This window comes from Ranitomeya imitator, chromosome 1, assembly GCF_032444005.1.
Source record: "Ranitomeya imitator isolate aRanImi1 chromosome 1, aRanImi1.pri, whole genome shotgun sequence".
Classification (NCBI taxonomy): domain Eukaryota; kingdom Metazoa; phylum Chordata; class Amphibia; order Anura; family Dendrobatidae; genus Ranitomeya; species Ranitomeya imitator.
In genome coordinates this window covers 936,028,133-936,045,771 of record NC_091282.1, presented here as the reverse complement: position 1 = coordinate 936,045,771, position 17,639 = coordinate 936,028,133, and the positions used below count along the sequence as shown (strand labels likewise).

Genomic DNA, 17,639 nt, shown 5'->3' with positions numbered 1-17,639 from the left:
CGTAGCCACGAGGGGGTGAAGCCACCCCCCTGGGCTAAACTACCACTCCCCCTGTCCCTGCAGATCGGGTGAAATGGAAGTTAACCCTTTCACCCGGCCTGCAGGGACGCGATCTTTCCATGACGCATATGCTGCGTCATGGGTCGGATTGGCACCGACTTTCATGACGCAGCGTATGCGTCAAAGGTCGGGAAGGGGTTAATGTCCATTGCTACACCTGTGTCCTGAACCACCCAAATGTCTAGGGGGAAAAAAAGGCAAAACACAGTGCAAAGAAAAAAAAATGGTCTCAGAACTTCTTTTTTCCCTCTATTGGGAATCATTAGTACTTTTGGCCTCCAGTACTGTTATGAAAGGTAATTCAGTACCACAATGGACATAGAGGTCAGCGCACATACAGTGACCTGGCAATAACCCAAAAAACAAGAACGAGCTCTGAGACTTGGGAACTCTGTTGACCGCAATCCCTAATCCTCTCCAACCACACTAAAGGCAGCTGTGGATTGCGCCTAACGCTCCCTATGCAACTCGGCACGGCCTGAGAAACTAGCTAGCCTGAAGATAGAAAATAAGCCTACCTTGCCTCAGAGAAATACCCCAAAGGACATGGCAGCCCCCACATATAATGACTGTGAGTTAAGATGAAAAGACAAACGCAGAGATGAAATAGATTTAGCAAAGTGAGGCCCAACTTTCTGAACAGAGCGAGGATAGGAAAGGTAACTTTGCGGTCAACACAAAACCCTACAAAAACCACGCAAAGGGGGCAAAAAGACCCTCCGTACCGAACTAACGGCACGGAGGTACACCCTCTGCGTCCCAGAGCTTCCAGCAAGCAGAAAAAAACAAATTGACAAGCTGGACAGAAAAAAACAGCAAACAAATAGCAAAGAGGAACTTAGCTATGCAGAGCAGCAGGCCACAGGAACGATCCAGGAGGAAACAGGTCCAATACTAGAACATTGACTGGAGGCCAGGATCAAAGCACTAGGTGGAGTTAAATAGAGCAGCACCTAACGACTTCACCACATCACCTGAGGAAGGAAACTCAGAAGCCGCAGTACCACTTTCCTCCACCAACGGAAGCTCACAGAGAGAACCAGCCGAAGTACCACTTGTGACTACAGGAGGGAGCTCTGCCACAGAATTCACAACAGTGGAAGCTACCTAGCGCCAGACAGTGCTACTCTGCATATCCAGCATACATTTCAGCGTCTCTCAGCAGCAACCGCTAGTGCAGCGCCGTGCGCTTAGTGTGCTTTCCTGGCCCTTGTTAGGGGGGTTAGTGACATCTGCCAGAGCGGCACTGTACGCACTCTTGTGCGGTAAATTATTAGTTCAGTTCTATCCCTGACACTACAGTAGCAGTGTCGAGCGTCAGAGGTCTAGAGGAACTCTTTCCCTGTGTCTTGGGACAGAGTTCTGTGACTCTTTACTTGCGCTCTCTGTGCGGTGTCGTGGCCCTGTGATGCAACAGGGTTCGCTTCCTTCATACCGGGTGAAGCTAACCCATGTGTGTATTCTCATTATACCGCCAGTACCGAAGTAATCAGGCTCCTTGCATCTTCTTGCCTGACCACTTGCACCAGTGACCCCATTCCTTCACATCTTCTCCAGTCCCTTTCCCCTGCTGTCACCTCTCACCTAACAAAAATATTCAATTTCTCTCTCTCTCTCTTCCAGTATTTTCCCTCCTCATTTAAGCATGCCATCATACATGTACTACTGTACCCTCGATCAAAACTGTGCCGCTAATTATAGACCGGTCTCTAATTTTCCCTTCATCTCTAAACTCCTCGTACGCCTGGTCCATTCCCGTCTCATCCGCTATCTCTCGGATAACTCTCTTTTCAACCCTCTTCAATCTGGTTTCCGCTCTTTACACTCTACTAAAACTGCCCTCACTAAAGTCTCCAATGATCTACTGACATCTAAATCTAATGGTCACTACTCCATGCTAATGCTCTTGGATCTCTCCGCAGCATTCAATACTGTGGATAATCAGCTCCTCCTCACTATGCTCTGTTCCATCGGCCTCAAGGACACCGTTCTCTCCTGGTTCTCCTCCTATCTCTCTGACCGCTCCTTTACTGTATCTTTGCTGGTTCCTCCTCCTCTCACCTTCCCCTTACTGTTGGTCCCCTCCTCTTCTCTTTGTATACCGCACCTATTGGTCACCTAAAAACATGCAAGATTTCTGGCTCTTACAGACTTGTGACTTCTTCTTTAAGAGGCTCATCTGTCCTCCACTCATTACCTGTAGTAATGGCACCTGTTTGAACTTGTTATCAGTATATAAGACACCTGTCCACAACCTCAAACAGTCAAGCTCCACTATGGTGAAGACCAAAGAGCTGTCGAAGGACATCAGAAACAAAATTATAGTCCTACACCAGGTTGTGAAGACTGAATCTGCAATAGAATAATTCCTAGAAACGAAAAAGGAGGCTACAAATATATAAGGGCAAACTTCAAAAGAATAAAAAAAACCTACCAAACAAATAGAAGTGCTGAGCTCAAAGTAAAAATATATAATGTTTATTGATAATGAACAAAGATCTAAAAACTTGATAAACACAAAGGAGATGAAAGATAAGAGTAGCCACTGGTGTGAGACCAAACAGGTAAATAAATGCAAACTGTACAGCAAAAATTGATCAGAAAAAAATGTGTAGTGTCCAAATATAGAAGTAAATATAATCAAGTGAAAAAAATATTATAAAATGAACATATACATGACTGGATGATAAAGTGCTGTGCAGGGAAATATATTGAAAAATTTCATCATAGCAAAAAAAATGCACATACAGTATGCCAAAAAACTCAAAGAATATACCCAAATATGTGTAAAAAATGTCGCAAATGAATCTCAGATAAATTAAAAAGTGCTAGTGCTATACCAAATTAGCCATTAAATATTAAGCCAGCATACAAATACGCAAATAGATAGATAAGGTGCAAGTGCTGTGCATAATAGGTCTAGCTGTAGGACCTAAGACAAAAAGATAGGAATAATGTATAACATAAGGTGCAAGTACACGCACACACCTGTATAGGTAATCACACACGGCAGTCTGGAACCCCGACGCGCATTTCGCGCATAGCGTCTTCAATAGGGGGAATTTTAACCTTTTACTCTTTACAATGCAGCTTAAACTTTGTCATTTTCTTGGGTTTTCTCTCATGAACTTTTCACTTCAGATCCTTAAACAACATTTTTATAGGATAATTGCTAAGACATTGACTTGGCCATTACAAAACATTAACTTTATTCTTCTTTAACCCCTTAATGACAGCCGTTACACCTTTTAACGGCGGCAGTTAAGGGTACTTAAACCACAGCACCGTTATTTAACGGCGCTGTTGAAAAAGTGAATAGCGCCCCCCTGAGTCGGATTTTCTCTGGGGTCTCGGTTGCCGGGGGAAGCCGAGACCCCAGAGAATATGATTCGGGTATTTTTTACTGACCCCCAAGTTGCGATCGCTGGTAATTAACCGTTTTACCGGCGATCACAAAAAAAATGCGATTTCTCTTTTAATTTCTCTGTCTTCCGATGTGATCGCACATCAGAGGACAGAGAAATGGGGTCCCTGATAGCCCCCCAATACTCACCTGTCTCCCCCGATGCTCCTCATGGCTCCCGATGGGCACCGCCATCTTTTTCCGGCAAAAAAATGGCGGGCACTCGGAGGATCTTTGGGGTCTCGGCTGCCGGGGGTAGCTGAGACCCCAAAGAACATGAAAGAAACCGACCCTGTTTTGCGATCGCTGATAATTAACTGTTTACCGGCAGTCGCAAAAAAAAGCGATCTGTCATTCTCTGTCCTCTGATGTGATCGCACATCAGAGGACAGAGAAATAGGGGGATTCGGGGATCCTATCATACTTACCGGTGTCCCTGGGTCCTCCTGCGTCCCCTTCTGCCCACCGGCTTCTTCATTGGGAAAGAAAATGGCGGGCACATGCGCAGTGCACCCGCCATCTGCCGCCATCTGCCGGCCGGCAGAAGAGAGGAGTTGGGGCTAAAATTGAGGTTAGGGTTGGGGCTAAATTTAGGGTTAGGGTTGGGGCTAAATTTAGTGTTAGGGTTGGGTCAAATTTATGGTTAGGGTTAGGGCTAGGGTTAGGCTTCTTTCACACTTGCGTTGGTACGGGGCCGTCGCAATGCGTCAGCCCGACGTATCGACGCACGTTGTGAAAATTGTGCACAACGTGGGCAGCGGATGCAGTTTTTCAATGCATCTGCTGCCCAGTCTATGTCCTGAGGAGGAGGGGACAGACTTATGGCCACGCATGCACGGAAATGGCGGACGTGACGTACAAAAAAAAGGTTACATTGAACGTTTTTTTTGTGACGATGGTCCACCAAAACACAACGAATCCAGTGCCCGACGGATGCGACGCGGGGCCATCCGTCGGCAATTCAAGTCTATGGGCAAAAAAGGCATCCTGCGGACACATTTGCAGGATCCATTTTTTGTCCAAAACGACGGATTGCGACAGATGCCACATGACGCAAGTGTGAAAGTAGCCTAAGGGCTAGGGTTAGGGTTGGGGCTAAAGTTAGGGCTAGGGTTAGGTTTAAATTTAGGGCTAGGGTTAGGGTTGGGGCTAAAGTTAGGGTTAGGGCTAGGGTTAGGGTTGGGGCTAAAGTTATGGCTAGGGTTGGGGCTAAAGTTAGGGTTAGAGTTTAGATTAGGGTTAGAGTTTGGATTAGGGTTGGTATTAGGGTTAGGGTTGTCATTAGGGTTACTTTTGGGATTAGGGTTAGGTTTGGGATTAGGGTTAAGGTTAGGGTTGGGATTGGGGTTAGGGGTGTATTGGGATTAGGGTTAGGTTTGAGGTTATGGTTGAGATTAGGATTGGGGGTGTGTTGGATTTAGGGTTTTGATTAAGGTTATGGTTAGGGTTGAGATTAGGGTTGTTTTGGGGTTAGGGTTGCGATTATCGTTAGGGTTGTGATTAGGATTATGGATCGGGTTGGGATTAGGGTTAGGGGTGTGTTGGGGTTAGGGTTGGAGTTAAAATTGGGGGGTTTCCACTGTTTAGGTACATCAGGGGGTCTCCAAACACGACAGCCAATTTTGCGCTCAAAAAGTCAAATGGTGCTCCATTCTGAGCTATGCTGTGCGCCCAAACAGTGGTTTACCCCCACATATGGGGCATCAGCGTACTCAAGATAAATTGCACAACTACTTTTGGGGTCCAATTACTCCTGTTACCCTTGTAAAAATAAAAACTTGGGGGTTCAAAAATCTTTTTTGTGGAAAAAAAATATTTTTTATTTTCACGACTCTGCATTATAAACTTCTGTGAAGCACTTGGGCATTCAAAGTTCTCTCCACATATCTAGATATGTTCCCTGGGGGGTCTAGTTTCCAAAATGGGGTCACTTGTGGGGGTTTCTACTGTTTAGGTACATCACGGGCTCTGCAAACCCAACATAATGCCCGCAGACCATTCTATCAAAGTCTGCATTCCAAAACGGCGCTCCTTCCCCCCCGAACTCTGCCGTGCGCCCAAACAGTGGTTTACCCCCACATATGGGGTACCAGCATACTCAGGAACAATTGTACAACAACTTTTTGGGTCCAATTTCTCTTGTTACCCTTGTGAAAATAAAAATTTGGGGGCTAAAAAAATCTTTTTTGTTGAAAAAAAAAATATTTTTTATTTTCACGACTCTGCATTTTAAACTTCTGTGAAGCACTTGGGCATTCAAAGTTCTCAACACACAACTAGATAAGTTCCATCAGGGATCTCGTTTCCAAAATGGGGTCACTTGTGGGGGTTTCTACTGTTTAGGCACATAAGGGGCTCTCCAAACGCGACATGGCATCCGATCTCAATTCCAGCCAATTCTACATTGAAAAGTAAAATAGCACTCCTTCTCTTCCAAGCTTTGTGGTGTGCCCAAACAGTAGTTTACCCCCACATATGGGGTATCGACATACTCAGGAGAAATTGGACAACAACTTTTGTAGTCTAATTTCTCCTGTTACCCTTGTGAAAATAAAAATTTGGGGGCAAAAAGATCATTTTTGTAGAAAAAATGCTATTTTTTTTTAAATTTTTACGGCTCTATATTATAAACTTCTGTGAAGCACCTGGGGGTTAAAAGTGCTCACCACACATTTAGATAAGTTCCTTAAGGGGTCTAGTTTCCTAATGGTGTCACTTGTGGGGGGTTTCTGCTGGTTAGGTACATCAGGGGCTCTCCAAACGCAACATGGCGTCCGATCACAATTCCAGCCAATTCTACATTGAAAAAGTAAAACGGCATTCCTTCTCTTCCAAGCTCTGCGGTGCGCCCAAACAGTGGTTTACCCCCTCATATGGGGTATCGACGTACTCAGGAGAAACTGCCCAACAACTTTTGTGGTCTAATTTCTCCTGTTACCCTTGTGAAAATAAAAATTTGTGGGCGAAAAATCATTTTTGTGTAAACAAATGCGATTTTTTATTTTCACGGCTCTACGTTATAATCTTCTGTGAAGCACTTGGGGGTTCAAAGTGCTCACCACACATCTAGATAAGTTCCTTAAGGGGTCTAGTTTTCAAAATGGTGTCACTTGTGGGGGGTTTCCACTGTTTAGGCACATCAGGGGTACTCTAAACGTGACATGGCATCCAATCTCAATTCCAGCCAATTCTGCATTGAAAAAGTCAAACAGGGCTCCTTCACTTCCAAGCTCTGCGGTGCTCCCAAACAGTGGTTTACCCCCACATATGGGGTATCGGCGTATTCAGGAGAAATTACACAACAACATTTTTTGTTAAATTTCTGTTTTTACACTTGTGAAAATAAAAAAATGGTTCTTTATTAAAATGTTTGCAAAAAAAAGTTAAATGTTCATTTTTCCCTTCCACATTGTTTCAATTCCTGTGAAGCACGTAAAGGGTTAATAAACTTCTTGAATGTGGTTTTGAGCACCTTTAGGGGTGCAGTTTTTAGAATGGTGTCACACTTGGTTATTTTCTATCATATAGACCCCTCAAAATGACTTAAAATGTGATTGGGTCACTAAAAAAAATGGTGTTGTAAAAATGAGAAATTGCTGGTCAACTTTTAACCCTTATAACTCCCTAACAAAAAAAAAATTTTTTTCCAAAAATTGTGCTGATGTAAAGTAGACATGTGGGAAATGTTATTTATTAACTATTTTTCGTGACATATCTCTCTGATTTAAGGGCATAAAAATACAAAGTTTGAAAATTGCAAAATTTAAATTTTTTTTGCCATATTTCCGTTTTTGTCATAAATAATCACTAGTAATCTCGAAGAAATGTTACCACTAACATGAAGTACAATATGTCACAAAAAAATAATTTCATAATCAGTGGTATCCATTAAAGCGTTCCAGAGTTATAACCTCATAAAGTGACAGTGGTCAGAATTGTAAAAATTGGCTCAGTCATTAAGTACCAAATTGGCTCTGTCACTAAGGGGTTAATCATTCTTTTGTAGAATGACTTTGCTTGGGTCATTATTTTGCTGCATGAATGATGTTCACTTGACTTTTAGATCATGGGCAGATATCCTGACATTTTCGTTTAGAATTCATAATTCATTGTTTCATCAATGATGGCAAGCCTTCTTGGTCCAAATGCATCAAAACAGTCCCAAGCCATGATACTACCACCACCATGCTTGATAGACGGTAAAAGTTTTAATGCTGTAATGCAGTGTCTTTCTTTCTCCAAACATAATTCTCATTTAAACCAAAAAGCTCTGTTTTGTTCTCATCCATTCACAAAACATTGTTTTAATAGCATTATGTCTTATTCATTTGATATTTACCAAACTGCAGTTGGGTAGCAATGTTCTTTTTTAGAGTGATGTGGCTTTCTTCTTGCTTGCCATGCACATCTTTGATGTTCAGTCCTTTTGCAATGGTGGAAGCCTTAAAGCAGCTAAAAATATCATCTTACTCAGCATCTGCACTTCTGAAAATCTTTTTGGATTTCTCCTGCAGTGTATGCTGATCTGGTCTGTCTGGTCTGATGGGCGTGGCTTTTGTCCTCTCCACCCCACAGCTGCTGCTCACCATCCTTGATGTGGATGATGCTTTCTGTGTAATGCTCATTGCCGTTAGATGTCTCGCACCTGTGCAGACAAATCGCATCTTGCGCTTGTGCAGTATGCTTTGCCCAACTGGGAGCAAAGCCAAAAAGCAGAGGTGCACATGACTTCCATCATTTTATAAAGAATCATCTTGGCTATCTAATGCAAAAATTTGACTTGCAACTATTTAACATATGTTAAATATGTTATCTTGTCATGTCACAAAATTGTTACTGTTTTGCTCCTGGAGGTGAAAAAAACTTTTTCTTCTTGTATACTAGGAAAGATCATTTAACAAATTATTAAAGAGAGTGTATGTAAGTACTTAGATAAAAGTACAGTAATTAACCAGAGCCAGCATGGGTTTGTAGTAAACAAGTTATTCAAGTCTAATTTAATTTCCTTCTATGATTGAATCACTGACTGGGTAGATCAAGGAAATGCGGTAGGCATAGTATATCTTGACTTCAGTAAAGCATTTGAAAAAGTATCTCACACTATTCTTATTGAAACAATGACCAGGTATGGGATTGACAAAACTATGGTTAGGTGTATACATAACTGGCTCAGTGATCGCACTCAAATAGTGGTAATAAATGATTGTATATCCAATTTGAAGAGTGTTTAAAATGGGGTATCACAAGGCTCTGTCAAGGCTCCAGTGTTGTTCAACATTTTTATAAATGTTTTAGATAAGGCTCTAAAGGTAAACAAATCAAATTTTCAAACGATGCAAAGCTAGGACATAAAGCTAACTCTAGAGAAGACAAAGGATTCAGAGGGATCTAGATAAGCTTAAACAATGGGCTGCGCCTAGTAAAATGATATTTAACAGGGAGAAATGCAAGATTTTTCACCTGGGCAAGAAAAAAGAAAATTACGTATACAGAATGGAAAGTAATGGAACTACACAACAGCATGTGTGAAGACTTAGGTATACTAATAGATCACAGATTGCACATGAGGCAACAGCATGTTGCAGCAGCAAAAAAGGCAAACACAATTCTGGGATGTATTAAGAGAAGCATAGAGTCTAGATCACGTAATTATCTTCTTCTACGCCTCCATAGTCAGACCTCTTTTGGCATACACATTTAAAAAAAAACATTGAAAACTGGAGTAGGTTCAGAGAAGAGCTACCAGGGTCGTGAGCAGACTGCAAACTATGTCCTATGAAGAATGGTTAAAAGAGCTGGGAATGTTTAGATTGCAAAAAAGAAGGAAAAGAGGAAACTTAATAGCTGTCTACAAATATCTCAAGGGATGTCACAGTATAGAGGGACCATCATTATTCTCATTTGCACGTGGAAACATGAGAAACAATAGAATTTAACTGAAAGGAAGAAGATACAGATCAGATTCTATGATTCTATGATATGATATCTGTATAGAATTATGAAGTCATGTGAGCCTTTACTTGCTGATGCAATCTTCTGACATGTGTAAAATGGTGGCTGACATGTTTTTGTAGATTCACGATAATTGAATTATTGTTGAAATTCACCAATACCTATGAATTTCCAAGAATTCAGCACAAATTTGATTCACAAAGAAACAATTAATTTGTCTCTAGTGTCTTAAAAAATGTATTGTAATTAAGATAATAATGTCTTCTGGAAACTGCTGTACTTCATACTGTGAACAAATTGAGTATGTGTGTCATATATTCACTGAGTAATGGCATCCTATAATGTAACCTCTTAGTCATTAAGCAAAAGTGTGACAACTCATATAGTATTTTCAGTCATTAAGGTCAAAACTAAAACATTTCCTATACGATTATTAAGAATCATGTCAGAATACATACACTTTGTAATGAAATACTTAGATTAGATTTGATGTCATTCAGGAATCCAGGCAATTAATGTTTTATACATAATTTAAGACTTTTATTCTGGTTAAGCACTGAACACTGGAAAAAAGAGCTAAAATGTATAAGGTTAAATAAACCCTTATCTCAATATCTTAAACTTTTCAGAAATATTTCCTGTTGATTTTTATTTAAATTGAAATTGTAATGTGTATTATTTGTATTTTAGGATATACCACCGCCTGGCTCTTATAATGTATCTGAATCCTACGAAAAAATTCATGGTAAACAGAGTTACAGTCCAACGAGGACAATCGAAGCTAAAAGAAAACAAGCTTCTTTCTTAAGCGTGGTCCCAAGAAATTTCACTCCTCAGAATGATTTTCAGGTGCCAGGTAAGGCATTTTATTTCCAGTGTTCAAGTGCATGCTTTGGCGAAGATCTAGTTTTGCTGTTCATGAAAAATGTTTATCCATGTAGAATGGTTATTCTTTATTTCTTGTGTCATATTTGCATGAGGACTCATATTCTTGGTGTGAAGACAGTATCAAATCTGACATGTAATGTATAACCCTTTTTAAAATGGAAAGGAAATAAGAGACCTCATTATGGGTGTCATGTGGTAGCTAAGGCCTAAGACTGACAAAATTCCATTTGGACAGTTAATATATAAACTTACAAAGTTCAGGGAAGTTTTTTACTGACTAGTGAAATTAAAAAAATCAAGTAAACTTGTCGTTGTAGGAATTGCCAACATTTCCAGCCTTTATATTGATAATATGCTACAAATTTTGTTTTGAAACTTACTTAATCCCATCACATCCAATGAGAAATGTTCACCTTTCATTTCTAGGAAGAATGTAATGACCTATTGGCAGACTGGTATTAGACTATTCGCATATATGCATAATGAATACAATGCTATCATTAAATGGAGTGTGTCCCCACGGCAACCATTATGTCAGTGTGCTGAAATTGGGCATATGCTCCACTATATTTTCAATGAGCAGACGTCACTTAGTGACAAGGGTCTATGGGCACCTACTGGATCCCTCAAACTAGAAATGCCCTAGGCTATCCCTGTCCCCCAGGTTACCCTGGATGATGGAGATACTGGGGTCTCGTACCTTGCTATGCTCCTATCTTACCCTTATCTGTTTCCTCCCCCATCCAGGGTGGTGTGAGGCCGATGTGTATAGGAAAACACTAACCAGACATACAGACATAAACAGACAGGGTTAAATGAAAATTACAATCATACAAATACACTACTAATACAGTCACAAAACAACAGAGCTGATAACAGGGGAGGAATAGGAAGGGAGAAACCAAATGGGAGAGGATAAGGATAAACATGCAAACTAACTCCACGCAGCAATTTCCAGAAAAACTCTCCAACTGCCTACTGCAAACACTGAATTCTCTCCTTCAACTCCAACCTACGTGGTGGTAGCTATCACTGGCCAGGTTATAAGCAAGGACGAAGGTTATATCTGCTGGGAGGAATGAACTCAGAACAGCTGATAAAACTAAAGACAGAAATCACCAGGAGTCCCACTAATCAGTTTAACCTTTACAGCACCAGAGCAAAAAAAGTAAAAACTTCTAATAGGACAGTGAAGCCGTTCTAACTACTGCAGATGTATGTGTCACAAGACGCTGCGATCATCTGACCCCACTCTGTTGCAGTATCCCTGTGACAACAGAACTGTTGTAAAAAGTAGTTTTATATCAGCAGCACTCGGCGAGTTCATAAATAATAGGCTTTTATTGTGTGTATGTGCCTGTGACGGGGTGTACGGCAGAGCAAGAAGGGACAACAGGCCGAGGGATGATTCAACAGATTTATTATCAAGAACGCTGGGACAACACATGCAGGTAGATCTACAGAGTCCACAATTAGTCCAATGGAACAGGTTCAGGGGCACCTCCCGATAAGCCTTGTGCCAGCTAACAAAGCAATAGTCCACAATTAGTCCAAGGGATCCCAAAACAATCTCACGAACGACGAGATATGTTCTCAGCTCAAGTCTCGCCCCGTTCGCTTCCGCAGTCCCAGATGGACATGGGGTCTTGCCTCAGCTAAGAATCCCCACTCCTTCTCCTTCAAGGATCAACTCACATCTGATCTCAAAATAAGAATGGATTGTCTGAGCTCCTGGGATCCGCCCATGAAGGGGTAGGGGTTACACCTTCTATTCAATGGTTGGGTCCACCAGAAGATTCTAGACTGGTGGGCTCCAGGCAGTCTATGTAATATGTACATTTGACTAGCCACCTGCTGTGAGGAAGAATGGCTATTCCTCCACTAGTAATGTTGACAAAGCTTAATTACATTAGAGCTTAGGGCTGCAGGTATTGGGGGAAGGAGACATATTGTTACAGGTGAACTCCCAGCACAAGAGAATACATAAATTACAGCTAATAGAAACCAGAGAACAGTTACATACATCAAATGGCATATTATTCAAATACAGGACAGGGAAAAAGTACAGATCATGACAGTGCCAGCCTCTCTCCCATGGTTTCCTGCAGCTAATCATTATTATTGGGCTAGGGACTGTACAAAATGGAGTTGTCTTGATGATACAACCTCTTTGAATACTGTCTCTTTTTTCAATTTATTGTTAAAATCATTGTTCTATTGCAGTATATTCTAATGGGAGGATAACATTAAATCAGATCTTGTTGTAAAGCTTATATTGAGCTGTTGGTGACATCTCCTGAGTCTAGGGTACCTTTTACACATACTAACAATAGGACCTTCCCTGATCAGCAGTTGTTTCATGGACTTTTTAAACCAAAGGCAGGCCAAAGTAAATGATGCACACTTAATAACCAGTTATAGATTACTCAGTGTGCATTGGTTGCTATGTTTCTTGGTAGCGTGAGTCCTGTTTACGCAGGCTGATGCACTGCTGGGAACAATGTTCTTTAATGCTGAGAAAATGATTATTTCACCTGATAAACGTTTTGCTAACTCAATGGGTGATCGGCAGCCTGTAAACACCAAAAGATTATCGAGAAACGTTTTTAAGAATGCTCGTTCACGACTATCTTTCAATGTAAATGCAGCTGTAGTCGAAAGCTTCACTGACAGCGTTCACAAATCATGTTGACTGTTATATGGATGTACACATGACAGGTCAATCAGCTGTTAGCTCGTAAGTAAAGCTGCTAAATTACATATTCTACAAAAGCAGAGTCCATAAAGATCTGAAAGCTTTTCTTTTTTACATGTACAGATGGAATTTCGGAGTTAAGACTCATTCAGATATCCATTTGTTTAACTACTTGTATTAGACTATAGGACGTCTCACATGTCTGTGAATTTTTGGATGACTGAGAGGTCTGCCGAAAATCACAGAGACATTTCCAATTTTGATCCCAGGGTCAGATCTTAATCAGCTTAACACAAGTCTATGGGTTCAAGAAAAAATCGGACAGCATTTGGATGCGATCTGAGTGGAGTCCGATTTTTAAGGACTGTCTGAAAGGAGTAGGTAGAAAAACTATATTTTTTCTCCACGTACTGTATTTTTTATCCATCTGGTCACAAATTTTTTCAGACGTGAAACAAAAAGATGTCTGAATTAGACCTTATATGGAGCCAATAATCCTGTATACATTATAGCATGAAAAGGAGCATGCTCTTTATGACAGATTCCTGTAATTTTTACAACTTTTTTTTTACCAAGCATGCTCATGCATAATTTGAACTGGTAATGCTGACAGTCATACTAGAGCCTTTGTACGGAGCTTGCAGTAAAAATGAATATGAATTTTTATTACCATTCTGAAATAAGCAACCTGTGGTTTATGGTTATGAGCAGATTCTCTGAAGGGAAAGTAAACCTTTCAGCTTGCCATTGATGCTCTACTTTATTAGTCAGCTTCCTCATTACGCGCTAATTTGGCTTCATTGTCATTTCTTTCTGGAAGGGGTTTTCTGTTTATTCTCCATAGAATAGACATTGCTTCAGAAGAGTAGATTGGCTTATTAGAGAATAGGAGCTGATCTGCAGTACTCGGCAGCAGTAACTACACATTAAATGAAGCTGCACAGTACAATATGTACATCTAGCCACCACTGGAGCTAATAACGGTTCATTGGTGGCTAGCCGGATGACTTTTAAATAGGCCATAAATATCGTATGACTAGACAATCCCTTTAAGGATAGGTCACCAATTAAAGTGAGATGAAAACAAGAGTTTAGTAATGAAATAAAGAGTTAACATTGTTCAGAAGTTGCTTTTCTGATGGAAGCATTATTGCTTCATACCTTGGACAGAACACTACTTTTCACAAAAGGTACAAGTCTGACAGAATTCAAGTTCTCTGTTTGTGGCATTTCAATATGTTTATCCACTTCAAGGACAAATTACTTTGCTTAATTTAATTCTCATTGTTTTGTGCATGTATCAGCCATTTCCTTGAAGACATCAGTTTCAGAGAAGTTTTAAAATGAAGCACTAAATCCAATGCCTTTATGAAAATAATCTTTTCTCGTGAATTTCTTTCCACAATCTTTGAGGCTTTTAACAAACAGCATCACTGCAGGGAACATTTCAAAAAGCATTTCATTGGAAACCTTCTTTCCGAGTAATGTCCTTTTCCATACGCCAAGTCCAGTTTGTGTCATTTGCAGGAGAATTGCTTTCATACACACAGCGGTGGAATGAAGTAAAAACAACAGGTAGCTTATTTCATCGAAATTAGCCAAATTGGTAGAATTCAGGCATACGCTAGCTGTGATCTAAGCAAACAAATGTACTGTGTCATTTTAAATGATGAATCCAATTATATAATTTTCTGTAAAGACTATTGAATGTGTATTAATAGCAAGCTCTGAAGTATGCTATATACAAATACAGATCTACTAAGGATACCTGCTGTATTTTCCCTTTGTTACAAATACAGCTAAGAGAAAGGATTAGGCTTTGAGCTTACAGGTGAATAAAAGAAAATAAAACAAAAAATCTAACAATGCAGGTGATGTAAGGTGATAAAAATCTACTCACTACTGAGTAATGCATAGCTCACTGAAGGAGTGATGACACACCATGCATGTATGATAACTGTAGGTATGTTGCACACCTGTCCCGGATGTCCCAGTCTCCGCTTCCTACTCCAGGTCCGCTGCCCTCAGTTGTACTCCACGGTGAGTTTTGCAAGTTGCCCAGTGTTAATCAATGACATCAGCTCCCTAAACCTATTTAAGGCTCATTAAGACACAAACCTTTGTCTTGGGTTTAAGATTTTAAATCTCTATGTTTAGTGTGCTCAACCTTCTGTGGATACTGTACTTTACTACTTTACTTGCTTCCTTCGATGCTGTGTTCCATTTCATCCGGCCTGCTGCTCCTGAGATTCCTGAGCATGTCAAGTGCCTACATGCCTTTCTGCCTCCTGCATCAGTACCAAGGGTCCGTGTGCTCACCTGAACCTGAGGCTAAGAGGATCCTCCTCACCTGGTGAGTCTAAAAAGTTATTTCAGATCAGGCACACAACAAAGTTATATCATCTGAGCCTAGATATAATCACAAATTCTCCGGCCTCCAGAAAAAGCTGAGACACAGAAGACAATTGGGCACAATGCTCTCAGAGCCACACTGCTACTTCTCTGTAGTGATTAATAGGGGTTATATTTGTCATACCCTTATATCTGTCAAACCCTTACTAAATAGGCATTAATAGAGGTTATCAAAAACCTTAGTGAGTCAGCCCAAATTATTTAATGTATTATTTTTTATGAGTTAATTATGGAATAATCAAAGTTTCTCTTCTGTAGACTTTGAGTAGACCAGAAGTATTTGACCCCCTTTATGTTTAAACATAGAGGCACCCCCATTCTAGTGATCAGCAAAGTCACAATGATGGGACACCCAGTGGTCATACACAAATCATCTATCTGTGTATAACTTATAGGATCCTGGTAAGTTAAAACACTGGCCGACAGAAAAGGGTCCCTGTACAAGAAAAATATATGGGCCCTTTGCAGCCCAAGAGCTACTAAAAATGCAAAATTGCACCTGAGCTAAAGGTACCGTCACATTAAGCAACTTACCAACGAGAACGACAACGATCCGTGACGTTGCAGCGTCCTGGATGGCGATCTCGTTGTGTTTGACACACAGCAGCAATCAGGATCCCGCTGTGACATCGCTGGTCGTCGCTGAAAGTCCGGAACTTTATTTGGTTGTCAGGTCGGCGTGATTCATCCTGTTTGACAGCAAAAGCAACGATGCCTGCAATGTTTTTCCGTGGAGCGAACAACCAGCGAGAACGATAAGTACGTCACTGGATCGCTCCTGCATCGTTCTGCTGTAACAGTGTTTGACGTCTCCTATCTACCTAAACAGCGACGCTGCAGCGATCGGCATCGTTGTCTATATCGCTGCAGTGTCGCTTAGTGTGACGTTACCTTTACAGTACTGATAAGTTAATTAATGAATGAATTATTGAAAATATTAAAACAATACAAAGACAATAAAAATGTAAATAAATGCAGAGTATCCAAAGTGGGGCCACAACTATACATAAATACAGTAAAAAAAAATGTCCAAGATGCACAGGAACAAGTGTGTAAACATAAATCCTTAGTTTTTACAAAGAGAATATTATGCACAATGGAGAAAGACAAAAAAGCAAGCACAATAATTCCATCAAGTGTTGCACCCTAATAGGGTTATTTATAGTGTGGTTACCCAGTCCCAATGCACGTTTCACCTAAGCTTCATCAGGGGGTGAATCTAACTAAGGGCAAAGTGTGGGTATTTATGGAGGAAACAATAAAAAAATCACCTATAGACTAGCTTGATACATGCATCAAGTGAACCAATGGTAAACATGAATGCATCTGACTTTATTAGGACCAATGATGTAATATGTCACAAATGTGTGTGGAGGATGCAACTATCAGAGGGCTTCTGATGAACCAAGGATAGAGTCATATGAATGGAAGATTGATAGATGAGAGCTAAGTAATATATATGTACAACTCAGGTGAAAAAGAAAGGAAGGACAGGAACTTAGAACATGGTCCAATAGGAAGTGGGAGGTGTTGCCAACTGCAGAACGGAGCATGCACGGCTTGCGTTCTGCCCTGTGGGTAACTTCTACCCACCAGGATAGTGGATCGAAGCACATGGTTTCATCAGGGAAACTGTTTCCTCAGCGACGCAAGCATGTGTCAATACAAAGCGCCCGGCCGAGCCGAAGATCCTAGCAGGAGACAAACCTGCGTATGCGTTCATGGCTGAAGCAAGGAACGTAGAGCAATGGATATATGTTACAATTGATAAAAAAAAGAGCGGTATATGGATGTGGGGGCATTAAAAAGAGGTGTAAGATAAAGGGCCTCAATCTAAATGTTCGGCGATAATCTCAAAACATATCATACATATGTGTTAGGCTGGTTTTACACTTGCGTTTCAAAACGCATGCGTTTTAAAAAAAACGCATGGTGAAAAAACGCATGTAAACGCGTGCAAACGCTGCGCTTTTTTGACGCATGCGTTTTTGCATAACCCTAACCCTAAAGGGATCCTAACCCTAACCCTAACCCTAAAGGGATCCTAACCCTAACCCTAACCCTAACCCTACCCCTAACCCTACCCCTAACCCTACCCATAACCCTACCCTTAAAGGGATTAGGGTTAGGGGTAGGGGTAGGGTTAGCGTTAGGGGTAGGGTTAGGGGTAGGGTAAGGGTTAGGGTTAGGGGTAGGGTTAGGAATAGGGTTAGGGGTAGGATCCCTTTA

General features: G+C 40.9%; 1 protein-coding gene across 3 annotated transcripts in view; it reads left to right on the top strand.

The window, feature by feature from the left end:
• Window positions 1-17,639, top strand: part of STPG2 (sperm tail PG-rich repeat containing 2) — a 1,447,347-nt gene that overhangs the window by 690,981 nt on the left and 738,727 nt on the right. For all 3 annotated transcript variants that reach the window (XM_069743604.1, XM_069743605.1, XM_069743603.1), the window contains one exon: window positions 10,106-10,271. In XM_069743604.1, coding sequence (XP_069599705.1) covers window positions 10,106-10,271 — 166 coding nt within the window. The remainder of the gene's footprint in view (window positions 1-10,105; window positions 10,272-17,639) is intronic.